The 21,369-nt window shown below is 57.6% G+C and overlaps 1 protein-coding gene across 2 annotated transcripts in view; it reads left to right on the top strand.

Annotated features, from left to right (window-relative positions):
* The window catches only part of CUEDC1 (CUE domain containing 1), a 74,341-nt gene extending 54,300 nt beyond the window's left edge, over positions 1–20,041 (top strand). The window contains exons 2-11 of one of the 2 annotated variants that reach the window (XM_070560816.1): positions 1,007–1,648; positions 5,773–5,900; positions 10,982–11,108; positions 11,796–11,988; positions 12,849–12,932; positions 14,760–14,831; positions 15,667–15,760; positions 16,503–16,561; positions 17,405–17,475; positions 19,709–20,041. In XM_070560816.1, coding sequence (XP_070416917.1) covers positions 1,322–1,648; positions 5,773–5,900; positions 10,982–11,108; positions 11,796–11,988; positions 12,849–12,932; positions 14,760–14,831; positions 15,667–15,760; positions 16,503–16,561; positions 17,405–17,472 — 1,152 coding nt within the window. In that variant the 5' untranslated portion in view covers positions 1,007–1,321 and the 3' untranslated portion in view covers positions 17,473–17,475; positions 19,709–20,041. Of the gene's footprint in view, positions 1–1,006; positions 1,649–5,772; positions 5,901–10,981; positions 11,109–11,795; positions 12,001–12,848; positions 12,933–14,759; positions 14,832–15,666; positions 15,761–16,502; positions 16,562–17,404; positions 17,476–19,708 lie in introns of those variants that run through there. The other variant, XM_070560815.1, reaches the window with a different exon arrangement.
* The last annotated feature ends 1,328 nt before the right edge of the window (positions 20,042–21,369 follow it).

Here is a 21,369-nt window from a genome sequence, read left to right as displayed (position 1 = left end):
TTACCTCTGAGGGGGCTGACCTAAAGGGACAGAGGGAATCAGTGGTAACGATGGGTTCTCTGGCCCCGGGGTGAGAGCTGGCACGTCCACCGCACCTTCCGCACCCTGCTGGTCTGGTCTTCCTTACGTCATCTGTTATTTGACTGCTGAGATCACGGCAAGGAAGACCATCCCGTTGATTTGCTCACACCAACTTTGCTCTATCGGCTGTTAAGATTAAGACCCCAAGTCCCAGAAAAGGGAAAACAGGTTTGCACCCGTTTCATCAAACTTAAGAACGTCCTTTGATGGAACAGTCCCTTAAAATAAAGCTGCTACTTTTCTACAATTAGCAAAATTACTGTAATCTTGGAATAAGCATGAGAAAGTCAGAACTTGCTGTTTTTGGACACATTCAACTCTCAGTTGATGCACTAACAGCAGTGCGACCTTGGTGGTCACTTCCATGTCCTGTTCTGTGTGGGCTGCAGGTTCCCTGCCGCTGATTTCCTGGAGCTCTGCACACATGGGACGCCATGATGGTGGCACCATGATGTTGGGACTGTGATGTGGGGAGATGAGGAAAGCAGGGGCTGGATGTGGCTGGAGACCAGAGGGGCAGTACATGGCCTATAGAGAGCCCCTTCTGCCCCAACCAGGTCCTCAGGGGTCCTTGGCAGTGTGTGTATTGGTTGAGACCAGTGGCTTGCGGGCCACAGTCCTGGGTTCAAATCCCAACTCCTCCACTTCCTCAGCGTCTAAGCCTCAGTTTTCCCATCTGCATAATGGGGATACTAGCACCTGCTTCATGGCCGTGTCAGGTGTTAGCCCACACAGAACACTTAGATGGTGCCTGGCCCAGAGTAAGCCCTTGCTGGCTGGTAGCTCTCCTGTGTTAGGAGAGAACTCTGGCTGCAGCTGGAGAGAGAGCAGAAAGCAGCAGTTCCCCCGGGGCAGGGGTCGCCCTAATCCCCCTGAGCTCAAGTTGATTGCATTGTGCCCCTGACTCTGTTTCCCCTGGTTTCAGGTGGGACCGTCCGTCCGTGGAGCCGGCCCCAGGATGCCCCGGGGGTGTGGATGACCAGCCGTGAAGCCCCACCCGGCCCAGGCCCGGATGCCGCCGCCCCGCGAAGACCACTCGCCGAGGGCCGCCAGTGGCCCCGCGCCCTAGTCTCCTGACCCAGGGACCTCGCGCGTGCGGTTCCCGCCTGGCCGCCCCGGGGGAGACGCGGGAGTGAGCTTCCCGACCCGCCCCGCCGAGCGAGGGCGACGGCGCAGGGAGCGGCCCCGGGGGAAGGGGCTCGGGCCGCCTGGAAACATTCTCCCGCAGCGGCTCGGCAGGATGACCAGCCTGTTCCGCCGGAGCAGCAGCGGCGGCGGCGGGGGCGGCGGGGCGCGCGGGGCCGAGGGCAGCGCCGCGGCCGCCGCGCAGGAGCTCAACAACAGCCGGCCCGCGCGCCAGGTGCGCCGCCTCGAGTTCAACCAGGCCATGGACGACTTCAAGACCATGTTCCCCAATATGGATTACGACATCATCGAGTGCGTGCTGCGCGCCAACAGCGGCGCGGTGGACGCCACCATCGACCAGCTGCTGCAGATGAACCTGGAGGCCGGGGGCGGCAGCGTCTACGAGGACAGCTCCGACTCGGAGGACAGCATCCCCGCGGAGGTAGGGGCGCGGCCCGGGAATTCACCAGGAGCTCCAACAACTGTTAGGACCTCTTAGCGGCCTTAGGTTATACCCCTGTCTGGGTTCTAACTAGCAAGCAGCCTTATTTCTCCCAGAGAAACTGTACCCAAGTCAGTCAGTGGACTTATTTTATGGGCAGAAATCATGCAGTCATTCAACAAACACTGAGCACCAACTCAGTGGTGTGCCAGGCACAGTACTAGACTCTAGGTCAGGGGTCATCTGAATCAAGGAGCTTGTTAAAAATGTAGACACCTGGGCCCCACCCCAACACTGAATCCCAGTTCCAGGCTGGAGCCCTCTAGTCTGTATTTTTCAAGAAAGGCTCCTCTCAAACCTCTGGGTATCCACTTTGGCCAAGACAGAAACACAGTCTCTGCCCTCACAGAGCTCACGGTCCAGTGGGGACTAGAGGCAAGAGTCAGGCAATCCCAGTCCTGAGTGGTGAGTGCTATGATGGGAGAAATGGAAGCAGCAGAGAGGAAAAGATGCCTAAGCTGAGACCCAAAGGAAGAGTGAAGAATGAGGGGAAGGGTGTGCAGGCATAGGGAACAGCTTGTGAAAAGGCTCAGAGGTGAAATAGAGCATGAGTAGTTAGGGAACTGGCAGCAGGAGCCTCTGTTAGATTCCTAGAGTCAGCAGGTACCGGGAGGTTGACAAGGCTGCTCGGAAACAGTGGGGCTGTATCCCCAGGGCATGAGGAGCCACGGAGGAGAGCGATGGATCAGACTAGCTAGCTAAAGTCCTCTGATCATGGGGTGATGGAGGCGGTAGTGAGCGCCACCCAAGAGGTTCTCTCCTCTCTCTGGGGAGGTGGCTGGGGGAGAAGTCACCACCCCACTGCATCCAGGCCCACCTGCTGGCCGTGGCCAGTCCTCCCTGGCCCCATCTCAGAGTTCAGCACACGTTTGGACCCCTAGTCTCCACGGGACCTGCGGTGCTGGGCACAGAAGGGACACAGAATCTTTCAGTGCGAGGGTTCCTGCCTGCAGGGGCGTCTGGGACATGAAGATGGAAGGAGCCAGCAGAAGGGGTTTAACTCTGCTCTTCACTGAGTCGCATCCTGCGCCAGGCACCCTCCTACAAGCTTTAGGTGTATCGTCTCTTTCTAATCCTCACGAACTTTGTGAGGTGGCATCATTATTACCCTTATTTACAGTGAGAAAACCTAGACCCAATGTGGCCTCAGAGTCCTTCTCAACACAGCCCTGCAGGCAGCCGCTCTCCATCAATCAGAGTCATCCTGCAGGTCAGAGCCCACTTGATCCTCCTCTCTTAGTGGGTGCTGCCTGAGATTTCTCTCTCCAGGTAGAGGAGCAGCTCTGTGGGCCGTGACATCTGGCTCATCCCTATTTCACTTGCAGCACCCAGGACACTACTGGCACGTAGCAGGCACTCAGGGAGTGTTTGTTAAATGAATAAGTGTTGCTGCTGTCTTTGCACAGCTTTTAGTCCCTTTTCCTGGAAGACCACTCCTGTGATCTGCCTGGATTAGCCAGTGGAGGGAGTTTTGGAAAAACCAGATCCTCTATGTGAAAAGAAGGTGTGAGTGTGAGAGTGTGTGTGTGTGTGTGTGTTTGCAGATACATACTTTAAATGTGAGCTGGAAGGAAAGTTCTCTGTGAACTCTGACCCTTTCTACAGTCTCATTTGTTCTGACAGTCTGGCAGGTAAGATATTTCCTCCTTTGTCCCCGGCACCCACAGCCTGTGAATCTCCACAAGGCTGCACCATCCGCTAGATGGGCCCGCACTGTGTGTGCTTCTGTTTCCCTAAGAATTTTGCTCTCCAGATTGAGCCCCTTCTCAGCACCCCTCCTCGGCTGTTCCCCAGCCCCCCACCTTTAGAGCTCCGCCTGGGCCCATCGGCAGGCAGTTCCTGAGCCAGCGGAAAGTGCTTTGGAAAATTTATGAGCAGCAGCTGGAATGACAATAACTGCTGACTGGAAAAAGCCCCCTCTCTGGGGGCTGATGGATGGTGGGCTGGCCTAAGGGGTATCCTTGCCACGGAGAAATATCTCCTGTCAGATAAATGGCCCAGACCCTGGCCCCGAGAGCACCTGGCAGGCATCCATCACCCACACTGAGTTAAGTCAGGAGGCTGCAGAGCTGACAACTTCAGCACCTTTAGAGCCAGAAGAACCACCTCATTGTGGCTGGTGGAATTGGGGGGAGAGAGGCTGGAGGAGGCCAGAGCATGGCTGAGGGTACTCTGCCCAGAGAAGTGGGATCAGCCTTTCCCAAGCGTGCCTGGCCTGCCGCCTGGCCCCTTGGCGTTTCCCTGTTCTGCTCCAGGAGCCTCTGATGAACGTCTGGTTCGTGCAGCCCCAGGAGGCCACGCTGAGGAGCTGAGAGGGGAGGGGGCTTTCTGGTGCCGCCTCGGAGAATGATCTCCCTGAGTCTGGGGGGCCCACTGCTACAGGCCACAGACGCAGGGAATGCTGAGAAGCTTCCTTCTGGAAACAATTCCTACCGAGCTCTCCCCTCCAACTCACTCAGACCAGCCTCAGTGGGGACAGGCCAGGCCAGCCGCTGAGGGAGCAGAGGCTCAGCCTGGACCGCTGTCCCCCGGTGCTGTCCCGGGCTCGCCAAAGAACAGGAGTGGAGCTTATCGCGATGTTTTTTTTTTCTTGTGGAAATTTGGGGTAAACAGAGCAGTGGCCAGCAAAGCAGCTACACTCTTCTTTTTCTGCAAAGCATCTGTTTAAATACTTTCCGCCTCAAAGGAAAGAACGTTAGTGCATTCCAGGGCGGGAGGCCTCCTTAGGTCAGGCTGGCTGTGTGTACACAGAATGTGGCAGTATGTGTGTGTGTGTATATGTGTGTGCACTCATGCGCATGCTCACTCCTGCGAGTGTCCCTTGCAGGTGTCCCTGTGCATCCCCAGGTGCCTGGGCATGGCTGGGCTCAGGCCAGGCATGTGCCAGTGCAGCCCAGGCTTGCAGAGGCAGAAGCAGGAGTGGGTTAGCAGTGACTTCTGCAAACTCATTTGGGGTTAAAGCATCATGGGGCTTGGGGATTTTGGGGCTGACTGACCGCCTCTGAGCCCTTCCCATGTTCTTTGGTCTTGGAGGAGATGGAAACAGAGCTGGGGAGGAGAGGAGAGGGGAGCAGGAGGCTAAGCTGTAGGCTGGTTGAAGTGCGTGTGACCTGGGATCTCCTGGTCAATGGCCGCCTTCTGCCCCAGACTCCTCTGTGGTCCTCTGGGGAAGGGTCCAGGTCAGTCTGTGTAGCAGGAACCCAAGCCTTTGCCCAGCCTTGGCCTCTTCCTGCCCCTCTTTCTAGCATCTGGATGAAGAAAGGAGTGTAGGAGGGAGAGCAGGCATCCTGGGCACGCCCCTGGCCTCTCCCCTGGCCACTGTCCGCCCTGAGGATCCCGTCTGGGTGTGCAGGCATCGTGCCGCAGGGAGGGACCCTTGATGCAAGACCATGTCCAAGTAGAAGACTCAGTTCTGAAAACAGTGTATGGCTTTTGCCATGCCACTTAGTCAGCCTAGGCCTCAGGTTCTTCATCTGTGAAATGGGGCGGACGATCCACATCCTCCCTGCTAAGTCATTTGAGGTTAAGGTGAGATAATCGACACGGACGTGCTTTGAGAGAGGGTATGAACGACGTTAAAGTTATTTAGCAAAAATAACCCATGTCCAGAAGAGTCCACGCATCATAAGTGTGCAGCTCAGTGAAGTTTCAGCAGCACCTAGGTCAAGAAGCAGCATCTACAGAGCCTGGAGACCCTTGTGCCCCCTGCAGCCTTCCCCACCCCACAGAGGTCACATGGCTCTGCTTCTATCACTGTGCTTTGTCTGGCCTGTTTCGGAACCTCCTTTGGATGGGTAATGCTGCTCCGAACATTCTTCTGGGGACGTGCGCTTTCATGTCTGTTGCGTGTGTTGGAATCGTAGTGGCAGAGGTAGCCGTGCGTTTGGCTTTAGTTTATAAAGCCGAAAGCGTTGCGCAAAGTGGTGGTTGTATCAGTTTACACGCTCCCCAGCAACGCAGAGTTCCCGCGCTGCACCTCCTCGGCCATGCTTGATTTCATCTGAATGTTACTGACATTCAAGGAAGGATTGTTAATATTTCTTTCTTTATTGCCTCTGATCTAGATCCTGGAAAGGACTTTGGAACCTGATAGCTCCGATGAAGAGCCGCCCCCTGTGTACTCCCCACCGGCCTACCACATGCACATGTTCGACAGGCCTTACCCTCTGGCCCCCCCCACCCCGCCTCCCCGGTGAGAGTCCACCTCCTTTCAGAGCGCAGGGCGGTGGAGAAGGGGATCGGGGTTGGGGTTGAATACAAACACAGTGGGAAACTTGCCTGGACCCCTCAGTATATTATTACACCAAAAAAAGACTTCTATTGCAGCAAGAGACATTTTAGCTAGATAACAAGGAGAACTTTCAAAATGTAAGGATCGCAAGAATAAAGGTTCACTAAATTCCCACTCTAGGTGCTGAACACCTTACAGGACACTGAGTTCAATACAATAAGGCTCGGCCTCTGCTTTCCGGGAGCTTAGAGTTAAGGGACATGCAGAGTGGGAATGACAAACTCATGGAACGTGTGCTGACACTTCCCCTCTCGAGCCCACGCAAACAGTACTGATTGATCACTGTACTCTTTCCTGCTGACTCGAGACGGAACCTCAGAATCCTCCTCAACACAGCACTCCCAACAGTCATCAGTAATTGATGGAATGGTATCTATTTGCCATCCCTGGTCTAGAGATGCCGGGAGGATTTTTAAGCAATGGGAGCAAGTCTCTTCTTCTGGGATAGTTGGACAGCTAGAGGCAGGCAAATAGACTGCTAGGTCCCCAGAGACTTCTTCCAGGTCAGGGACTCTGTAATTTGGAAGTTTAAAGTGAAGCTGGTTGCCAGCCAGTTCCCATGGGTCTCTGAGGTGCTGGCTTCCTGTGCCCCCTGTTTGTGGTGGGGCTGCAGGAGCCCGGGTGCCTCTTTGTCCTCGAGCCACTGTTCCTTCGAATGACTCTGGCCGGGGGTGGTAATGATGGGTCAGGGGGCTTGTTCCAGTGGCTCCTTCCTTCTGGGGATCTTGGGAGCCCCAGACAGGGGCAGTGGAGGATGCTGTTGTCATCCAGGCGTAGGTCAGAAGAACAGCTACGATTTACAAAGCGCCTTCGAATGCCAGAAATGTTCGAGGTCCTGGATCTACACCAGCACATTCCAATCACCTAACAACTTGCGAGGGAGGCACTGTGGTCATCCCCACTTTCCAGTGGAGGAATCCTAGCCTCCGAGAGGTCTCGTAACTTCCCCAAGACCTCAGAGCTGGGATTTAACCGAGGTCATTCTGACTCCAAAGCCAGTGCTCTTCACTGCTGTGTCCTTCACATGCCTAAGGAGACAAGTCTCTGTGCTTGCAGCTCCGGGAGCTAAAGGAGGCCCCAAAGTTATGGGGGGAGCGGGGGAGGGGCAGTGTTTCAAGGCAGGGACAGGAGCAGAGCTGGGGGGGGGGGGTCCTTCCTTTATCACAGGTGGCACCAGGAGGCTGTCATGGTAATAGTGGGAGGCAGGGAGTGAGTGGGTGGGTCTGGATGAGGCCTTGGCAGGACTTGCGGCCGGAATGGGTCACAGAGCCCGGGGCCAAATGGTTTTCCTTTGACTTATGTTTTTAATATCCTAAGATATTTTTACAAAAACCTCAGTTTCTGTTAGGCAGAATAGTTCTGCCTATTTTTCAGGAGGGAAAACTGAGGCTGTAAGAGACAGAATCCCAGTGTAAACCTGGCCTGGCTACGCTGGCCACATCCTTACTCCCCTCTGGCTGGGTGTTCAGCTGCTGTGGCTGGGGTGGGGCCTTGGGCAGGGGGAGTGCACCCAGTGATGGGAGCTCCAGTTGGGGGCAAGGTGACCTCAGCACTAGACCTAGGCTCAGGAGGCCTCGTTCACAGCCTGTGACTTTGGACAAGTTATTGCCCTTGCCTGAGGTTCAGGGGCCTGACTCAGAAATGAAGGCTTTGCTGGGCTGGGGGTGGATGTAGGAAGAAAACTTGAGTTGTGAGTCAGACAGAAGCAGAGTACTCTCCCCATCCCCTTCCTTCAGCTGCCTAACTTCTGATTCTTTAGGTACCTTTGCTGTGTGGCCGTTGGCTCACTGCTAAACCTCTCTGAGCTTCATTTGCCTCATCTGTGAAATGGGAATACTAATCCCTGCCTCAGCACTGTTGGGAGGATTGAATGAGATGTTGTGTGTGGAGCACTTAGTGCAGTCCAGGTATGGCCCAGACCTGCCATCAATGGTTTACTGCTCCTTCTACCCCATGGCTGCTTGGCTGGCCTCGGAGGTCAGCTCTAACATTGAACATTGAGACCAGTGGTGAGGCTCCCCTCAGAGACCAGTGTTCACAAGAGGCAGGGCCAGCCTCTGAGCACATGCCTCTTTACCCCAGGATGGCCCTGCTTGGCCCAGATCCACCCCAAGCCACTTCCAGGGCCTCACTCAGTCTCTCCATCCAGGACGTTCATTTCCAGCATTTATTGAGTCACCTGCAATATGTGTGATGTGGAGATGAACACAGGGACCTTGTATTCATTGGGTTGAATACCAAGGAGCCTCCAAGGAGATCAGAGTCTGGGGGAGGCATAGACACAGGCAAGGCAGCCTAGAGGAAGTGAGGTCCAAGCTGTGACCTGGTGAAGAAGGAGGGCGTTCCAGGCAAAGGAGACAGCATGTGCAAAGGCCTGGAGGCAGGAAAGAGGGGACCACCTGGGGTGCTCCAGGAAGTATGGAATGGCTGGTGAGGCTGAAGAGGCCAGTAGATCATGGGGGGCCTCGTGGGTCCTCCAAGGAGTTTGACCTTATCCTGCAGCCAGCAGGTTAAACTAGAGAGTGATGTGACCAGGTTAGTGTTTTGGAATCTCCTCTGGCTACTGGGGGAGATCAGATTTGAGTAGGGGGTTCAGGGAGGAATGGCCTGGTACCCTTCTGCCACCTCCAGTCACTGGGGTGCCTGTGAGACTGCAGATGGGCCGAGTTTGGGAGCGTGCCCCACGGGGACACAGAGAGGCAGGGTGATCCCAGGGGAGTGTGCCTGGAAAGCCAGGGTCCCTGGGCCCAGGGTTTGCCTGGATGATCTGTGGACCCCGAGACAGGGCCTGACCCCATTTGCACCTCACTGTCCAGTCTTTACCAAAAGTCCTGCCTGGAAGGTTTTTCTCTGAAATCCTTCTGGGGTCTGATGTCCCGTGGTAAACCTGGGGCTCTGATGGGGTGTGAAGTTCTAGTTTTGGGGTCCAGGGGCAGAGGCTCTGGGCCGCAGAGCCTCCCCAGCCTTCTCTCTCCTTCCCCTCCCCCAGCCTGTCCTTCCCTCCATCTGCTGAATGGAAGACCGGCTCTGAAACTCAGAGGTGCCCCTCCGCACGGGCCACCTGCTGTTTTTCCGCTGAAATTACAGCCTTGGAAGTTTTTTATTTGCCTCTCAGCTCATTTCTGACATTCCTTTCCGACCACAATGGAGTTGCCTGGGCCGCCTGGGCTCCGGGGGGGCCCCCCTGGCTCTCGCAGCTGCGGGCTGACCTCATCTCCGCCTGGTGCCAAGGCAAGGGGCCGGGAGGGGGCTGGGGTTGTCCTTCCTCCAGGACCACGGGCCCAGCAGCAAGGGGAACTTGGCTGAGGACGGGGCCTTCCGATCCTTGTCCCACTCCCCACTTGGGTTCTCAGTAACAAATGGCTGGAGGCGTCCAAATGCAATACCGGGGCTCTCCCCGTGAAGCTCTGCTGGGTGGCTCTGGGTGTGGCTGAGTTGGAGTGGGCACCCGTGTCCCAGACGAAGACCCTGAAGCCCGAGGAAGGGTGGTGACCCTGAGAGAATTCTCCGTGCTGGTCTGCAAGTCCCTGAGAGCTGGGCATCCCCTCGCCTGCCCTCAGGCCCTTGGAGAAAAACGCAGCTTCCAAGAGTCACGGAAGGCGGCAGAGTGATGTAGAGAGAAATTTGCCCAGGAATCAGAGTCCCGGGTTGTGACGCAAGCTCTTCTGGGGACCATTCCCTCATCGGTACCGCGAGAGGGTGGGCGGGGCGCGCCGGGTTTCCCTTGGCTCCAGTCTGCGTGCGCTGCGCTCCCACCGTGCTCTTAGCAGCTTGTTAGCCCGTCTGCTGCCGCCCCCGTCCCTCCCCCTCGCCCCCGCCAGGCCACCCGCCCAAAATAGAAAAGGAAAGGAAGTTATTTCCATAGTCAGCGGCAGCCCGGAAAAGCTCCCCTCCAGTGAGGGGGCGGGCGGGATTCCTGGAGCTGGAGGCCAAATCAAAGCCAGGCCGAGAGCGAGAGTGGCCCCCACCGCCCCCGGCCCTCGGCTGCCTTCTGTGTGTGTCATTTCCCTGATTCAGCAGAACACGTGTCCTGCGGTTGCCACGCTGCAGGCTGCCCAGGAGCTGTGGGGAGCTCCTGGCCGGGCCCCAGGCTGCCCTCAGGCCCGGGAAGGCAGGCCTGCAGCCTGGGGGTCAGGCAGGGCGTGTGCCACCGCCTCTCCGCCTCTCCTCCCACCTCGCCGGCGGCCGCTGCCCGGGCCCAGACCCCTCCGGGGCACCTTACCTCTGAAGAGTGGCTCCTGAGTGCCCCCTGGACACAGACCCCTCGCACTCCCACGCGGCAGTGTGCCTTTTCAGAACGCCGTTCCGCACAGCCTCCTGAGGGGCTCCCACCTGCGTCGGCAGAGAGGCAGCAGTTTCTAGATGAGGAAACTGAGCCCCAGCCCAGAGCAGGGTCTTGCCCAGGACCACCCTCCTGGCTGGTGGCTGAGCCAGAACTGGAGCCTGGATCCGCTCTACTCTCTCTAGGGATCCTGGCGTCCCCCTGTTCCCCCACCCCAGCAAACCAACATTTGGGCAGGCTGTCCTGTTGGTGGCTTATGGGTCTATTCATATTACCTGTTATTCATCAGCCATGAGCTCACTGTGCCGGGTGCTAGGATATAAGGACGAAAGGCTATGACCCCTGCTGTCTTTAGAGGACTCTCATAAACATCGACTTCTCAGGCCACAGTGCCCAATGTGAGTGCCATGAGCACCATGGGCAGAGAGGGCTCTAGGCCTCGGGACCTTGAGGGCACTGAGCGGTTGGAGATGGGTGGAACTCGGGTGCAGCAGGAACCCAGGCCAGGGGCCAGGGGCTGGGGTCAGCCAGGCCTGATTGAGAAGATGAGCTGGAGCACCGGGCCTTTGTCCTGGAGGCAGGGGAGGCCATGGGAAGCTTCAGAGCCGAGCCCCATTCTGAGCAGGATCCTGGTGCGATGGGCAGGGACACCTGTGTGTGGGCCTGACTTCCCTCCTCGTTGTCTCCTCTCACCCCCCAGCATCGATGTCCTGGGCTCTGGACCCCCTTTGAGCCAGAGGCGCTATCGAAACTGGAACCCACCACTGCTGGGCAACCTCCCCGATGACTTTCTCCGCATCCTGCCCCAGCAGCTGGATAGCATACAGGTAAGGGGGCTGCCTCCCACCTGCCTGTCAGCGTCTCTGCTTGCCCACATGGTTTGTGCTAGCCAGTTTCACTTCCTGATGGTTAAGCCCAGGCTGAGCTATTTCTGTTGCCCCGGGTTTGCAGGGAAAGAATACTGAACCAAAAGGCCCATTCTGTCTGGGTCTAGAGGTCTCCTGTTGGGAGGTGACAGCCCTGAAGACTCTCTGGCTGCACCATCGCCCCTGGCTGGAGGGAGGTGGGCATGGGGGCAACCAACAGCACAGGGTGGCAGCACCTTCCTTCCCTGCCCTGGGAAAGGGCCAGAGGGCTTCTCCCCAGATGCTGGTATGTCCCAAGGGGCCTTGGCAGGAGCGGGGGTCTCAACCTGAGTACAGGCAGAGTTTTGAGTTTGGGAATCCATGTGTTGGCTGTTGAGCTATTTGCAGGTCACTTTTCAGGACTGTCCAGGTTGTAGATGAAGGGATGGGGTGGTCCAAGGGGCAGGAAAAACAACTTTTAAGTCCTTGCTGCTTCCCCAGCAGAGAGAGCTCTGGCCTGTGCAGTTGGATTTTGGCTGACGACTAGCTCCCGCTAGGAGGTGCAGGCCGCAGGGTGAGGCTAGAGGATCCTGGGAAGGAACGTGTGTACACCCAGGTGTGCATGGATGTTTGTGGGTAGCCATTCAGCATGCTTGCTCCCCTCCTCAGGGTAACCTCGGGGGCTCCAAGCCCGTGAGCGGAGAGGGAGGCCTACCCCCTGCAGCCGGACCTGGGCCCCGGGACCAGGAGAGCCGCTGGAAGCAGTACCTGGAGGACGAGAGGGTCGCGCTCTTCCTGCAGAACGAGGAGTTCATGAAGGAGCTGCAGCGCAACCGCGACTTCCTCCTCGCCCTGGAGAGAGGTGGCGCACCGGGTGGGGCGCCGCGGCCACTCTTCTGGCTGAAGAAGGCAGTTGGTGTTGGCTTTAGCCTTGGGGCTCAGAAGGGGCACTGAACTGGAGACTAAGGGTGGCCTTTGTCCTGTTGAGACACAGTTCTCCCCAAGTTATCCTTGTGGGAACCCCAGAATGCCGCCAACGGGGCCCCGAGTCACCAGCCACCCCTTCTGCTTCCCCTGGGACTCAGAGAAGCAGGGGTATGTCCCCTTAGGCTCTCTCCTTCCCCCTGCACATCTGCTCTGTGCCAGGTACTGGCCTTGGCATGACGTGTCTGGAGCTCCAGGAACAGAGTGACTGTGTCCAGGGGTTTAAGCAGACATTGGAGCTGGGACTCTTGAGTTTTTGAGGGGTTTGGGTTGTCTTTGGGCCTGGAACCCTGCTCTCCAGCCTGGCTGCCTTTCCCCTTCAGGATGGGAGTGTGTTTGGGGTGGGGTACAGTGAGAGAGCTGTGGGGGGGTCTGTCTTGTGAGGGTCACAGTGTGTGTATATTTGTGTGTGTGTGCGTATGTGTGACTGACAGCGGGGGGCGAGGGAGCAAGGTGTGCAGGGAGAAGGCTGGCCCTAGCTCTGCAGCAAAGGTGCTGCAGGGCTCGGGGCCTTTCCATTTAAAGGAGGGGCTGGGCTATAGGGCCCCTGAGGGTCCTTCTAACTCTGACATTCTGACATCCCAGGTGCTCGTCAGGGCAGTAGTTTCTATGACATCGCTTGTGTGTGCACATATTTTCTGTGTGCTCGTGTGCGACTGTGGGGATTTGCCCTCCAACACTGTCCTGTGTCTCAGCCCAGGAACTAATTTCCCTGCCCGGAATGTGGTCCTTTTCCAGATCGATTGAAATACGAGTCCCAGAAATCCAAATCCAGCAGCACAGCTGTGGGCAACGACTTTGGCTTTCCATCTCCTGCCCCAGGTAACTGTGCCCTTCCTGGGGGAGAAGCCTGGAGGGTGTAGGGGCCCACACCCGGCTGTGCTCTGTGTATTTGGAGTTTGGGGGTAAAAGGAGGAAATAAGCTTGAGGGGAGGTTCTGCCCCTACCACACTCTCCCCGGAGTGAGAGGTCCCTCCTCTTAGCAGCCCTGGGTTCTTACCTACTCAGCTGGCGCTCGAGCCCACCGCTGGGATTGGCAGGAGGCTGGCTGACTCCTTAGAGGTGACTGGAGCATGGGCAAGAAGGGGACACACATCACACCGTATAATGTCCCATGGGGTGGGAGGGACTGGGAGACTTAGACAGCTTGGTCTCTGCCCTGGGGAGCTGAGGGTCTTGTGGGGAATGCAGGAGCTACATCCAAGAAATAGGTAGAGTGGACCAGCAAAGCTGAGGACACACTCGTTGACGATAGCAAGCACATGGCGAGGAGAAGGGCAGGATGCCTCTGGGGAGGGTTCCCTCATTCATTCGCTCAGTATCTGGGGAATATCTGCCGTGGGCAAGGCCCTGCCCTAGTGTTGGAGGAAGAGAATTTTGAGCTTCATGTACAAGATGGTGAGAAGCAAGAATTGCATCAAAACAGGGTCAGGGGTCGACAGCAGGCTGTTGAGATGCATAGATGAGGGTTGAGCTGGAGTTGGGAACGTGGGGCCGAGAGGTCCAGAAAGGCCCGGGTTTCACACTCGCCATCTGGTCTCTGCCTATACGTGTGCATAGTGGCCCCTAGTCAGTCAGTGCCCTTCACACACACACAGGCTGCCTGCCTCAGAGAACGAATCAGCCCCAAACAGACCTTACATGGCACGGTGGAGTGAGGGTGGGGGAACAGAAGGATGAGGAGCTCAGCTGATCCTGGCTCGAGGAGAGAAAATCCCGTGGAACTGATTCATAAGCAGCGGGCTGGGAGCCTAGGCCCCACCAGAAGTGCATCTGGGGATTTTAAGGACAGCCTCTTGTCCTTGATCCTGAATTAACTGTAGACACCAGGGCTGCTGAGATGGATCAGAATGACTCACAGGGGACTTAGCAGGCAAGGTGACTCGGGATTAGCTGAGTTGCTGGGTGGAGAGCAGGGGCTTTAGAAGAGCAGAGAGAGACCCGAATGGGTGCTGAGTGAGCGGGGACACTGGGTGACTGACTGGGTTCGGACTTGGGGACCAGCCCCATTCTCATTCTCACTCATTGTCTAACAAGGCAGAAGCTCTGCCTCGGGGCAGTAATGGAGGGGGCTGGCCCTGGAAGGAAGGGGACAGGAATCGCCAGGGGCAGGCGAGGGCCTGCTCTGTGCCCCACACCTTCCTTCCATCCCCCTCATTAACTCTCCCACCATGTAGGGATGCAGACCAGGCAGCCTCGTGCTGGTGAATGTTTAACAGTGGGTCGGGGTGCAGGGGAAGCCCCAGTGCTCCGTGTCTGGTGACTTCCGTGGTGTAAATACTCCCATCACGGCTGATTTCAAGCTACCAATGCGACTTCATGGAACAGGGAGTTGGTCAGAGAAGCAGAGCCTGGAGCCCATGTGAGTGGCTTCTCTGCACACACAGCTGACCACAGGACTGTCCCTCTTTCTACAGAGGGGGAAAGCGAGGCTCGGGTGGGAAAAGAAATGCTCCTCGAACTCCGAGCATCATCCTTGCTTTGAGCTCCCTCCTGGTCAGGGAAGAAGCCTGCTCTTTGCTTCCTCCCTCAGATGGAAGGGTACGGCTGAACCCCTGTCCTGCGGGGACAGCCCTGACCCACTTCCTGAGGCCTTGGGCCGCCACCCTTCCTCGCTTCCTGGCCCTCAGAGGTGTCTCCCCCTTCCAGGAACCGGCGACGCCAACCCCGCTGTGTCTGAAGATGCCTTATTCAGGGACAAGTTGAAACACATGGGAAAATGTGAGTCAAGCTGATGTCCCCCTCCCCAACTCTTCTAAGACAGGCCCTGGGGCCTCATGGGAGGGAGGGAGCCACCCAGAATTTTTAATGCAGCTGACTCTTGGTGAACCGAAGTGACATTTTAATCGCAGGCTTGCTCCCTCAGCCTTCCTGCCTCACTTCCCTCTGCAGCTGAGTCTGGATACAAATTAAGTTTTAAATCCTCTCGAGCCAGCTGTCTGCAGAAGAATAATGTGCTGCCCTCCACCCCCAACCCCCCTTTTAGTGTTCTCTATGGCTTGAAGGGGCTTGGCTGGGCCTGATCCAGCGGGGAGGCCTTCACTAAGTCCACTTTCTGCGGGCGGTCCCACAAAGTCCCAACGGGCCATCCCAAACCAACTCCCGCCCCCCAGCCCCCCGCCTGACACACAACCATGTGTGAATGAACCTGCCATCCTTTCAGGCTCCATTTCAGGGAAAATCTTGGATTAGTTTTGGAAATCCCAGAACCAACTCAGGAGGTGGCAAGGGGAGCGGGAAGGCGGCAGGAAAGAAAGCCAAGATGTGTCGTTGTCTGTTGTAGCTGGATAGGAATACCCGGATCTCTGGCTGCCAGCCACGGTCCCTGGTCTGGCTCTCCATGGCCTCTGCTGCCCCTGCAGGCCGACCCAGGATGGCAGCCTCCTTGCCCCGGGGCACGAGCCTGGCCCGTGTCCCCAATTCCTGTCACGTCACCTGCTCCCTGGGTTCCCAAGCCAGCCTGCCCACCTGCCCCCACCCTGGGGGGCCTGCCCCAGCCTTGGGGGGCAGCTACCTAGTGCCCAGGCTGCTGGCTCACAGGTCTGTCTGCCCCCAGCCACCCGGAGGAAGCTGTTTGAACTGGCCAGGGCCTTCTCGGAGAAGACCAAGATGAGGAAGTCAAAGAGGAAACACTTGTCGAAGCATCAGTCGTATCCTTTCCAGCCTGGCACTGGGAGGGGTGGGGGACGCTAAGGGCACCGAGGCAGTGGGCTGGGCTCCCTGAGGCTGCACCCTCCCCCAGGAGTCGGACCAGGCTCTGAGGCCCTCTCCTCTCCTCCGTGAGCCCTGCTGCGAGTCTGCTGCCCCCTCTCTCAGTGCCAATCTCGCCCTCCACGACCAGGCCTGGGGAGTGGGCCAGCGTCTGCTGTCTTCCTTCTGTAGGCTCAGAAGTTGTCCTACAACTTTTCAACTTTTTGTCTGGAGTAAACTGCATCTTGGGAGAAAACTTGCTCTCCGATCAGAATCAGCAAACCTTTCCCTCATTTCTCTAGTGTAGCTCATCGACAGATCTTTCCACCTCCTCATCTCAAGCATTTTTGCCCTGACTTTCAGTTCCTTAAGTAAAATAAGGTTTTCCACATTTTTACTCAGACTCCCATCCATGCTCGTCAAACAGGGCCCCAGGATATCAGAAGCTGAACAGCCAAAGAACAGGGAGAAAGTCGCTTCTCTGTCCCCAGGATGGGAGTGGAGTGAGAGAGTCAGGACCTGGCTGCTCAGTTGAGCCCAAGAAAAGGAGGCTGGGGGAGGCATTGGGAGGCTGGGGGATAAGGCTGGTATGGCAGAAGCCTCCTGAGCTTGGAGTGGGTGGTGGAGGGCTAGGGGCAGGGAGTGGGAAGACTATGGCAGTGCCCACCCATCCCTGGAAAGTTTTCCTGAATGGCCGGGCAGGCTGGGGGCTGCAGTGTCAACAGCCAATCTCCTGGACGACGTGGAGGGCCACACGTGTGGTGAGGCGGGGGAGTGGGAAGCTTGAGCTCTAAGTTGCCTGTGATGGGTGGCTGTCCATGAGGAGGGCCTGGATATTGCATAAGTGGACCCAACTTGTTGGGGAGGGAGCACTTAATCTGGGGGACACGTCAAGGGTTGCTGGGCAGGTGACCTAAAGAAATGGGTCCTCCCACTTGGTCCATATTGCCTCTCCCTTCCTTCTGCCCCTGACAGGGGGCCCCAGCCACACCTCCACTAGATCTCTATCTGGAGCGCAAAGTACCACGTGCTGTTTCTGGGGAATATTCTCTGGAATGTGAGGGGACAGACAGCCCTATCCACATGGAGGGGCCTCACCTTGAGAGCCAAGCACTAGGCAGGTTCAGTCTCTGGGCCCAGAGGTCTGTCAGCGATCATCCGGCCCCTCCCAAAGGCTACACAGGCCAGAAGAGGCTGCCTTGGACCCTACCAAGCCCACAGCCAGACCCTGAGCCTCATGCCTCAGAGCAGAGGGGCCCTTTGGTGGTCAGGAGGCATCCAGAAGCAAGGGCTGGAAGGGCCTTGGAGGTCATCTGGATAGTCCAACTTCCCCATCCCATTTTATAGACGAGGAAACCAAGGGAAGAACTTGTTGAAAATCTCAGAGCTCAGTCATGGAGCCAGGCCAGCACCCAGCTGTCCTAACCCCCACAGTGCCCTGCTGCCTCTCACCAGACCCACGTATCACCCCCTGGGATCAGCATGTGCACCAGCAAAGAGAGGGCATGGAGAGAGTTGGGTCAGCTTTCTTGCCCAGCTTGGGGGACATGCTGGCGCGAGGCTCTGCAGGGTGGATGATGAGGCAGCTTCTCTCTGCCTTTCAGATGAAGACTTCCGGGGAAGGCAACAGGAGGCGCCCAAGGTGGAGGAAGCCGTAAGGGAAAGACAGTAAGAGGTAAGGCCTGAGCCACAGCGGCCTCGGGCCGGGCCTGCCGGGCCCCACACGCCAGGGGGCTTCCCGGGGTCTAGCAGCATTGGGCTCAGGCAACTGGTTAGCGCAGGCCCTGGGTTTCTTCCTTCATAGTTGTGGCAGGGGATGCGGGCTTCTCTGCATGCAAACTAGGCTTTGCGTTTCTTTGACTTGATTATTTATTCATTTGACAGAAGATAATCACACCTGCCTATGCCAGATGCTGGGAACAGGAAAAAAAAAAAAATCAGCTTTGACCTTGAATAGTTTACAGCCCAGTTGAGAAGACAGTCCAGGACACACACAGCACACTAAGGAGACAATTTAAGACAAGCTGAGATGGCTTCACCCGGGTGTGCACACACAGAACTCTCCCATTGCCTGCTTGGGTCGGGTGGCAATCGCCCCTCTCAAGGCAGCTCTGGTTCTGGCTGCAGCCCTGGGCCCCCAGGCTGCTTTCCTCCTCTTCCTGTGCATCCCCGGGGGAGAAACAGGCAATGTCAACACCTCCTCCAGGACTCAGTCACACTTGTCCCTTCTCCAGCCCCTCCCCCCATCAGGAAGCTTCCAGCTGGCCCTTCCCCCAGCCGCTGTCCTGATCCCAGTGGTCAGCATCTACAGTGCTTTCTTGAGCTGACAGTGTGGCAGGTACAGCCCTCTTTCAGACTATGGAGAAATATTTGCTACCCTCAGGATACTTGTAATGGAGGTGAGATAAACCAGGGCACTGAGGACACAGCCAGGGAGGATACAAGTGCCCTCTCTCCTCAGCCTGGGCGCTGGCCATCACGTCACCTCTGTTGACTCCTTGCCACATCTTCCACCAGACACTTCCAGATCCCTTCTGTTCTCTCAGGCTTTTTTCACCCGAGGAGCTACACCCACGCTTCTCACTTCTCTGGAATGCTCACATAAAGCCAGCCAGGAGACAGGCTCCCCCTCCCCCTCAGGGTTGCTGCCATCTCCTTCCCACTGGTCCCTGGGGAAAATGTATCCAGCCCAAAGCCACCCCATATCAGGACTTGGCTCATCATTTATTTCACTCCTGAGTCTTCCAGTGTTTCCCTTTCCAGCTCTTTCCTCAAATCTACATCCTCCTCCTCCCCCTCTTAAAAACCAAGAGTCCTCGATATTTTCCTTCAACATCCAACTTGCAAAAAGGTAGCATCCTCCTTCACCCATTGCAGGCTGGCAGTCCTTCCCTCACTCCCAGATTGACTCAAGAAAGGCACCCACCAGCGCCAGGGCCTTTTGCTGCTCTGCATCCTCTGGTGCTCTCTTCTGCACACCATACCCATCATCTGGAGACTGCCCTCCTTTGGCTCCTGTGGCCCCAGGAATCCTGCGCCTCCTTGCTCTCTGCTGTTTATTCCTGTGTGCTTTCTGGATGCTCCTCCACTCCCTCAATCCGGGCTCTCCCCGCAGCTCTGCCCTTGACCCTGTCCAAAGTCTTCTCACTGCCCTCTCTCGTTAGCGGTGCCACCACCCTCTTTTACAGCATCAGCAATACTTCTGTGCAGTTGGCTCCAGAATGTGAACTGCCATCTCAGTCAGTCCTCCAAGTCTGCTCTGTATCCCCAGCTGCACCCATGATTGTCTTTTGAGCCCTGGATGTCAACTCACTGAAAGCCAGACAGTCGTCCTGACTTCCCCGTTTCAGTTCTCTTCCTTATTCCTTCCATCACTGCCCTGGGAGACTCATCAGCTGGCTGACAGTGGCTGGGCTCCTCACCGTCCCTCCTCTGCTCACCCCGTCACCCTATGCTTTACTTCCATTTCTTCCTTGCTCTCAGAATGGGGCTTCTGAGTAAAGGCATATGAACTCCTCAGCCTGGTGTAGGGCCCACCAAGTTCTGAACTCAGTTTACTTTTCTGCCCCTACAGATGCCCTTGGTCTAGCGCAGCTGAGCTGCCACTGTACCAGAACGGACCAGCCAGTGCCCCACCTCTCAGCCCTTCCCAGACAGCTTCTGCCACCTGGAATTCCAGCTTCCCCACTCCATCTCTAGCTGCCAGAGTCCCTGCTGTTTCTAGGAGCTTGGACTGGGGGGAGGTGACCCCAGGCAGAGTGCCAAGGCTGACACAGAGTCCTTGGAGGAAAGAGAGGGCTCCTTTCTTTGGTAGCTTCTGCCTAAACCCCTCTTGCCAGGAACCAGTGATGAGGAAACACCCCTGGGCTCCACTGAAAAAGACTTCTTCCATCCTTTTTCCCTACCAGATGCCAGCAGTTCCTCCTTGCCGGAGAAGATCTGACCCGGCAGAGGCAGCCGGAGAGCAAAACCAGCCCCCAGCTGAAGAGCCAGCTGCAGCTGGACCGATGGTGCTTGAGTGCCGAGGCCCAGGGATTCTCCGGCCACAGTCCAGCCCAGCCACTGCCACTGCCACTTTCCATGGGACTTGGAACTTCGGAGCTGTGTGCTGTGACTGGATGAAGGACCTGGGGGGCGGCAGCCATCGACAGCCCCTTTTGTAGCCAGGCTGTTCTATGGGCAATGAGTGGAAATGCAGGATCCAACCTCCAACCCCCCCTCTTAAAAAAAAAAAAACAAAAGTCCCAGAAAACAGGCAAAAATTGGAGTGCCCGAAAGGGCAGGATGACCCTACCAGAGGCTCTTTTGCCTGAAGGTAGAGCCCCTGCCCTTGCCCATCTCTCCTGCTGAGCCACGGACACCGCCTGGTCCCCACCCCTGACCCCAGCACCCTCTGGGCACCTTGGGCCCTTTATTCCCACGGCCTCATGCATCTCAGCCTTTCCTGGGGCCGCTAACCCTCAGCACAACCCCTGCACAGAGCTCTTGGTGGGGGAGCCCTGGGCAGTCACTTGGGCTCCCTCTGAGGAGTGATGGGCCCCCGAAGAGAGGTATCTGCTGACTGCCCTGCCTGGGCCCCTCTGGCTGCCTCCGTTAGGGGCTGGCTAGGGCCCCCAGCAGGGATGGGGAGGGTGGCCACCCCGGAGCTGGAGGACTTTGGCTAGGCAGGGGGAGTCTTTGGCAGAAGACAAAAGCCAGTTCTGGATGGGACCTTGAAGTCACACAACAGTGAGGGCTCACAGGAGCTCTGACCCCCCCCTGGCTGGACTAGAAGTTCTTCTGCCACTAAGGGTGGGCAGCAGCGGGTTCTGAAGTGACCCTGGGGAAGGTGCAGGACTGAGAAGCAAGGTGAAGAGGCTGCCAGCCTGGGTGGGAGGCCTGGGGCAGAAGGGCTTGCTGGGTGCCCCTTGCCGAGAGAGCGCGACAAGGTGAAAGATCCGAGGAGGAAAACTCTCGGTTCTACAGAGCTTACCGACACCAACCACTGCCAGCGGGAGGGAGGCTGTCCCCGTCTCTCCGGCCGCCGACGCGACGGGAACACGCTGACCTCTCTCTCCGGAAAACCGGGAAGCCTAGGCAGGCACGAGGCTTCGGGCCCCCGGAGTGTGGAACCAGCCCAGCCCGACCGCCCGGGGTTGGAGCGGGAGCCAAGCCTTGGCGGGGCCCCGGCGGCCGCAAGTCACCCCGAGATAATGAAGGCGCGGCGGCCGCCCAGGGCCAGCGGCGGAGGCCAGACCGCGATCGCGCCGGCCCGCCCGCCGCTCCGGGGGCCGGAGGAGGGCCCCGGGCCGACGGGGGCGGCCGAGCTTCCCCGGCTCGGGAGAGGCGGCCGCGGGCTGGGCCAGCCCCGCAGAGGAGAGGCCGCCGCCCTCCGCTGCTCCCCGCGGCCGGGCTGTGGCCCCCGACGGCCCTCGGCCTCCAGCCCGAGCTCCAGAGGGGTCTGACCCCGAGGCGCCTCTGGGCTGTGGCCCTGACCCCTCCCCGCGCCAGGCCCGGGCGCATGGCGGGGAAGCCCCAGCCCCATGTCTGTGTGTGTTGCTTTGTTAGTTTTTTTTTTTTTTCTTCCTCT

This window comes from Equus przewalskii, chromosome 10 (assembly GCF_037783145.1).
Source record: "Equus przewalskii isolate Varuska chromosome 10, EquPr2, whole genome shotgun sequence".
Taxonomy (NCBI): domain Eukaryota; kingdom Metazoa; phylum Chordata; class Mammalia; order Perissodactyla; family Equidae; genus Equus; species Equus przewalskii.
This window is presented reverse-complemented; position numbering and strand designations above follow the sequence as displayed.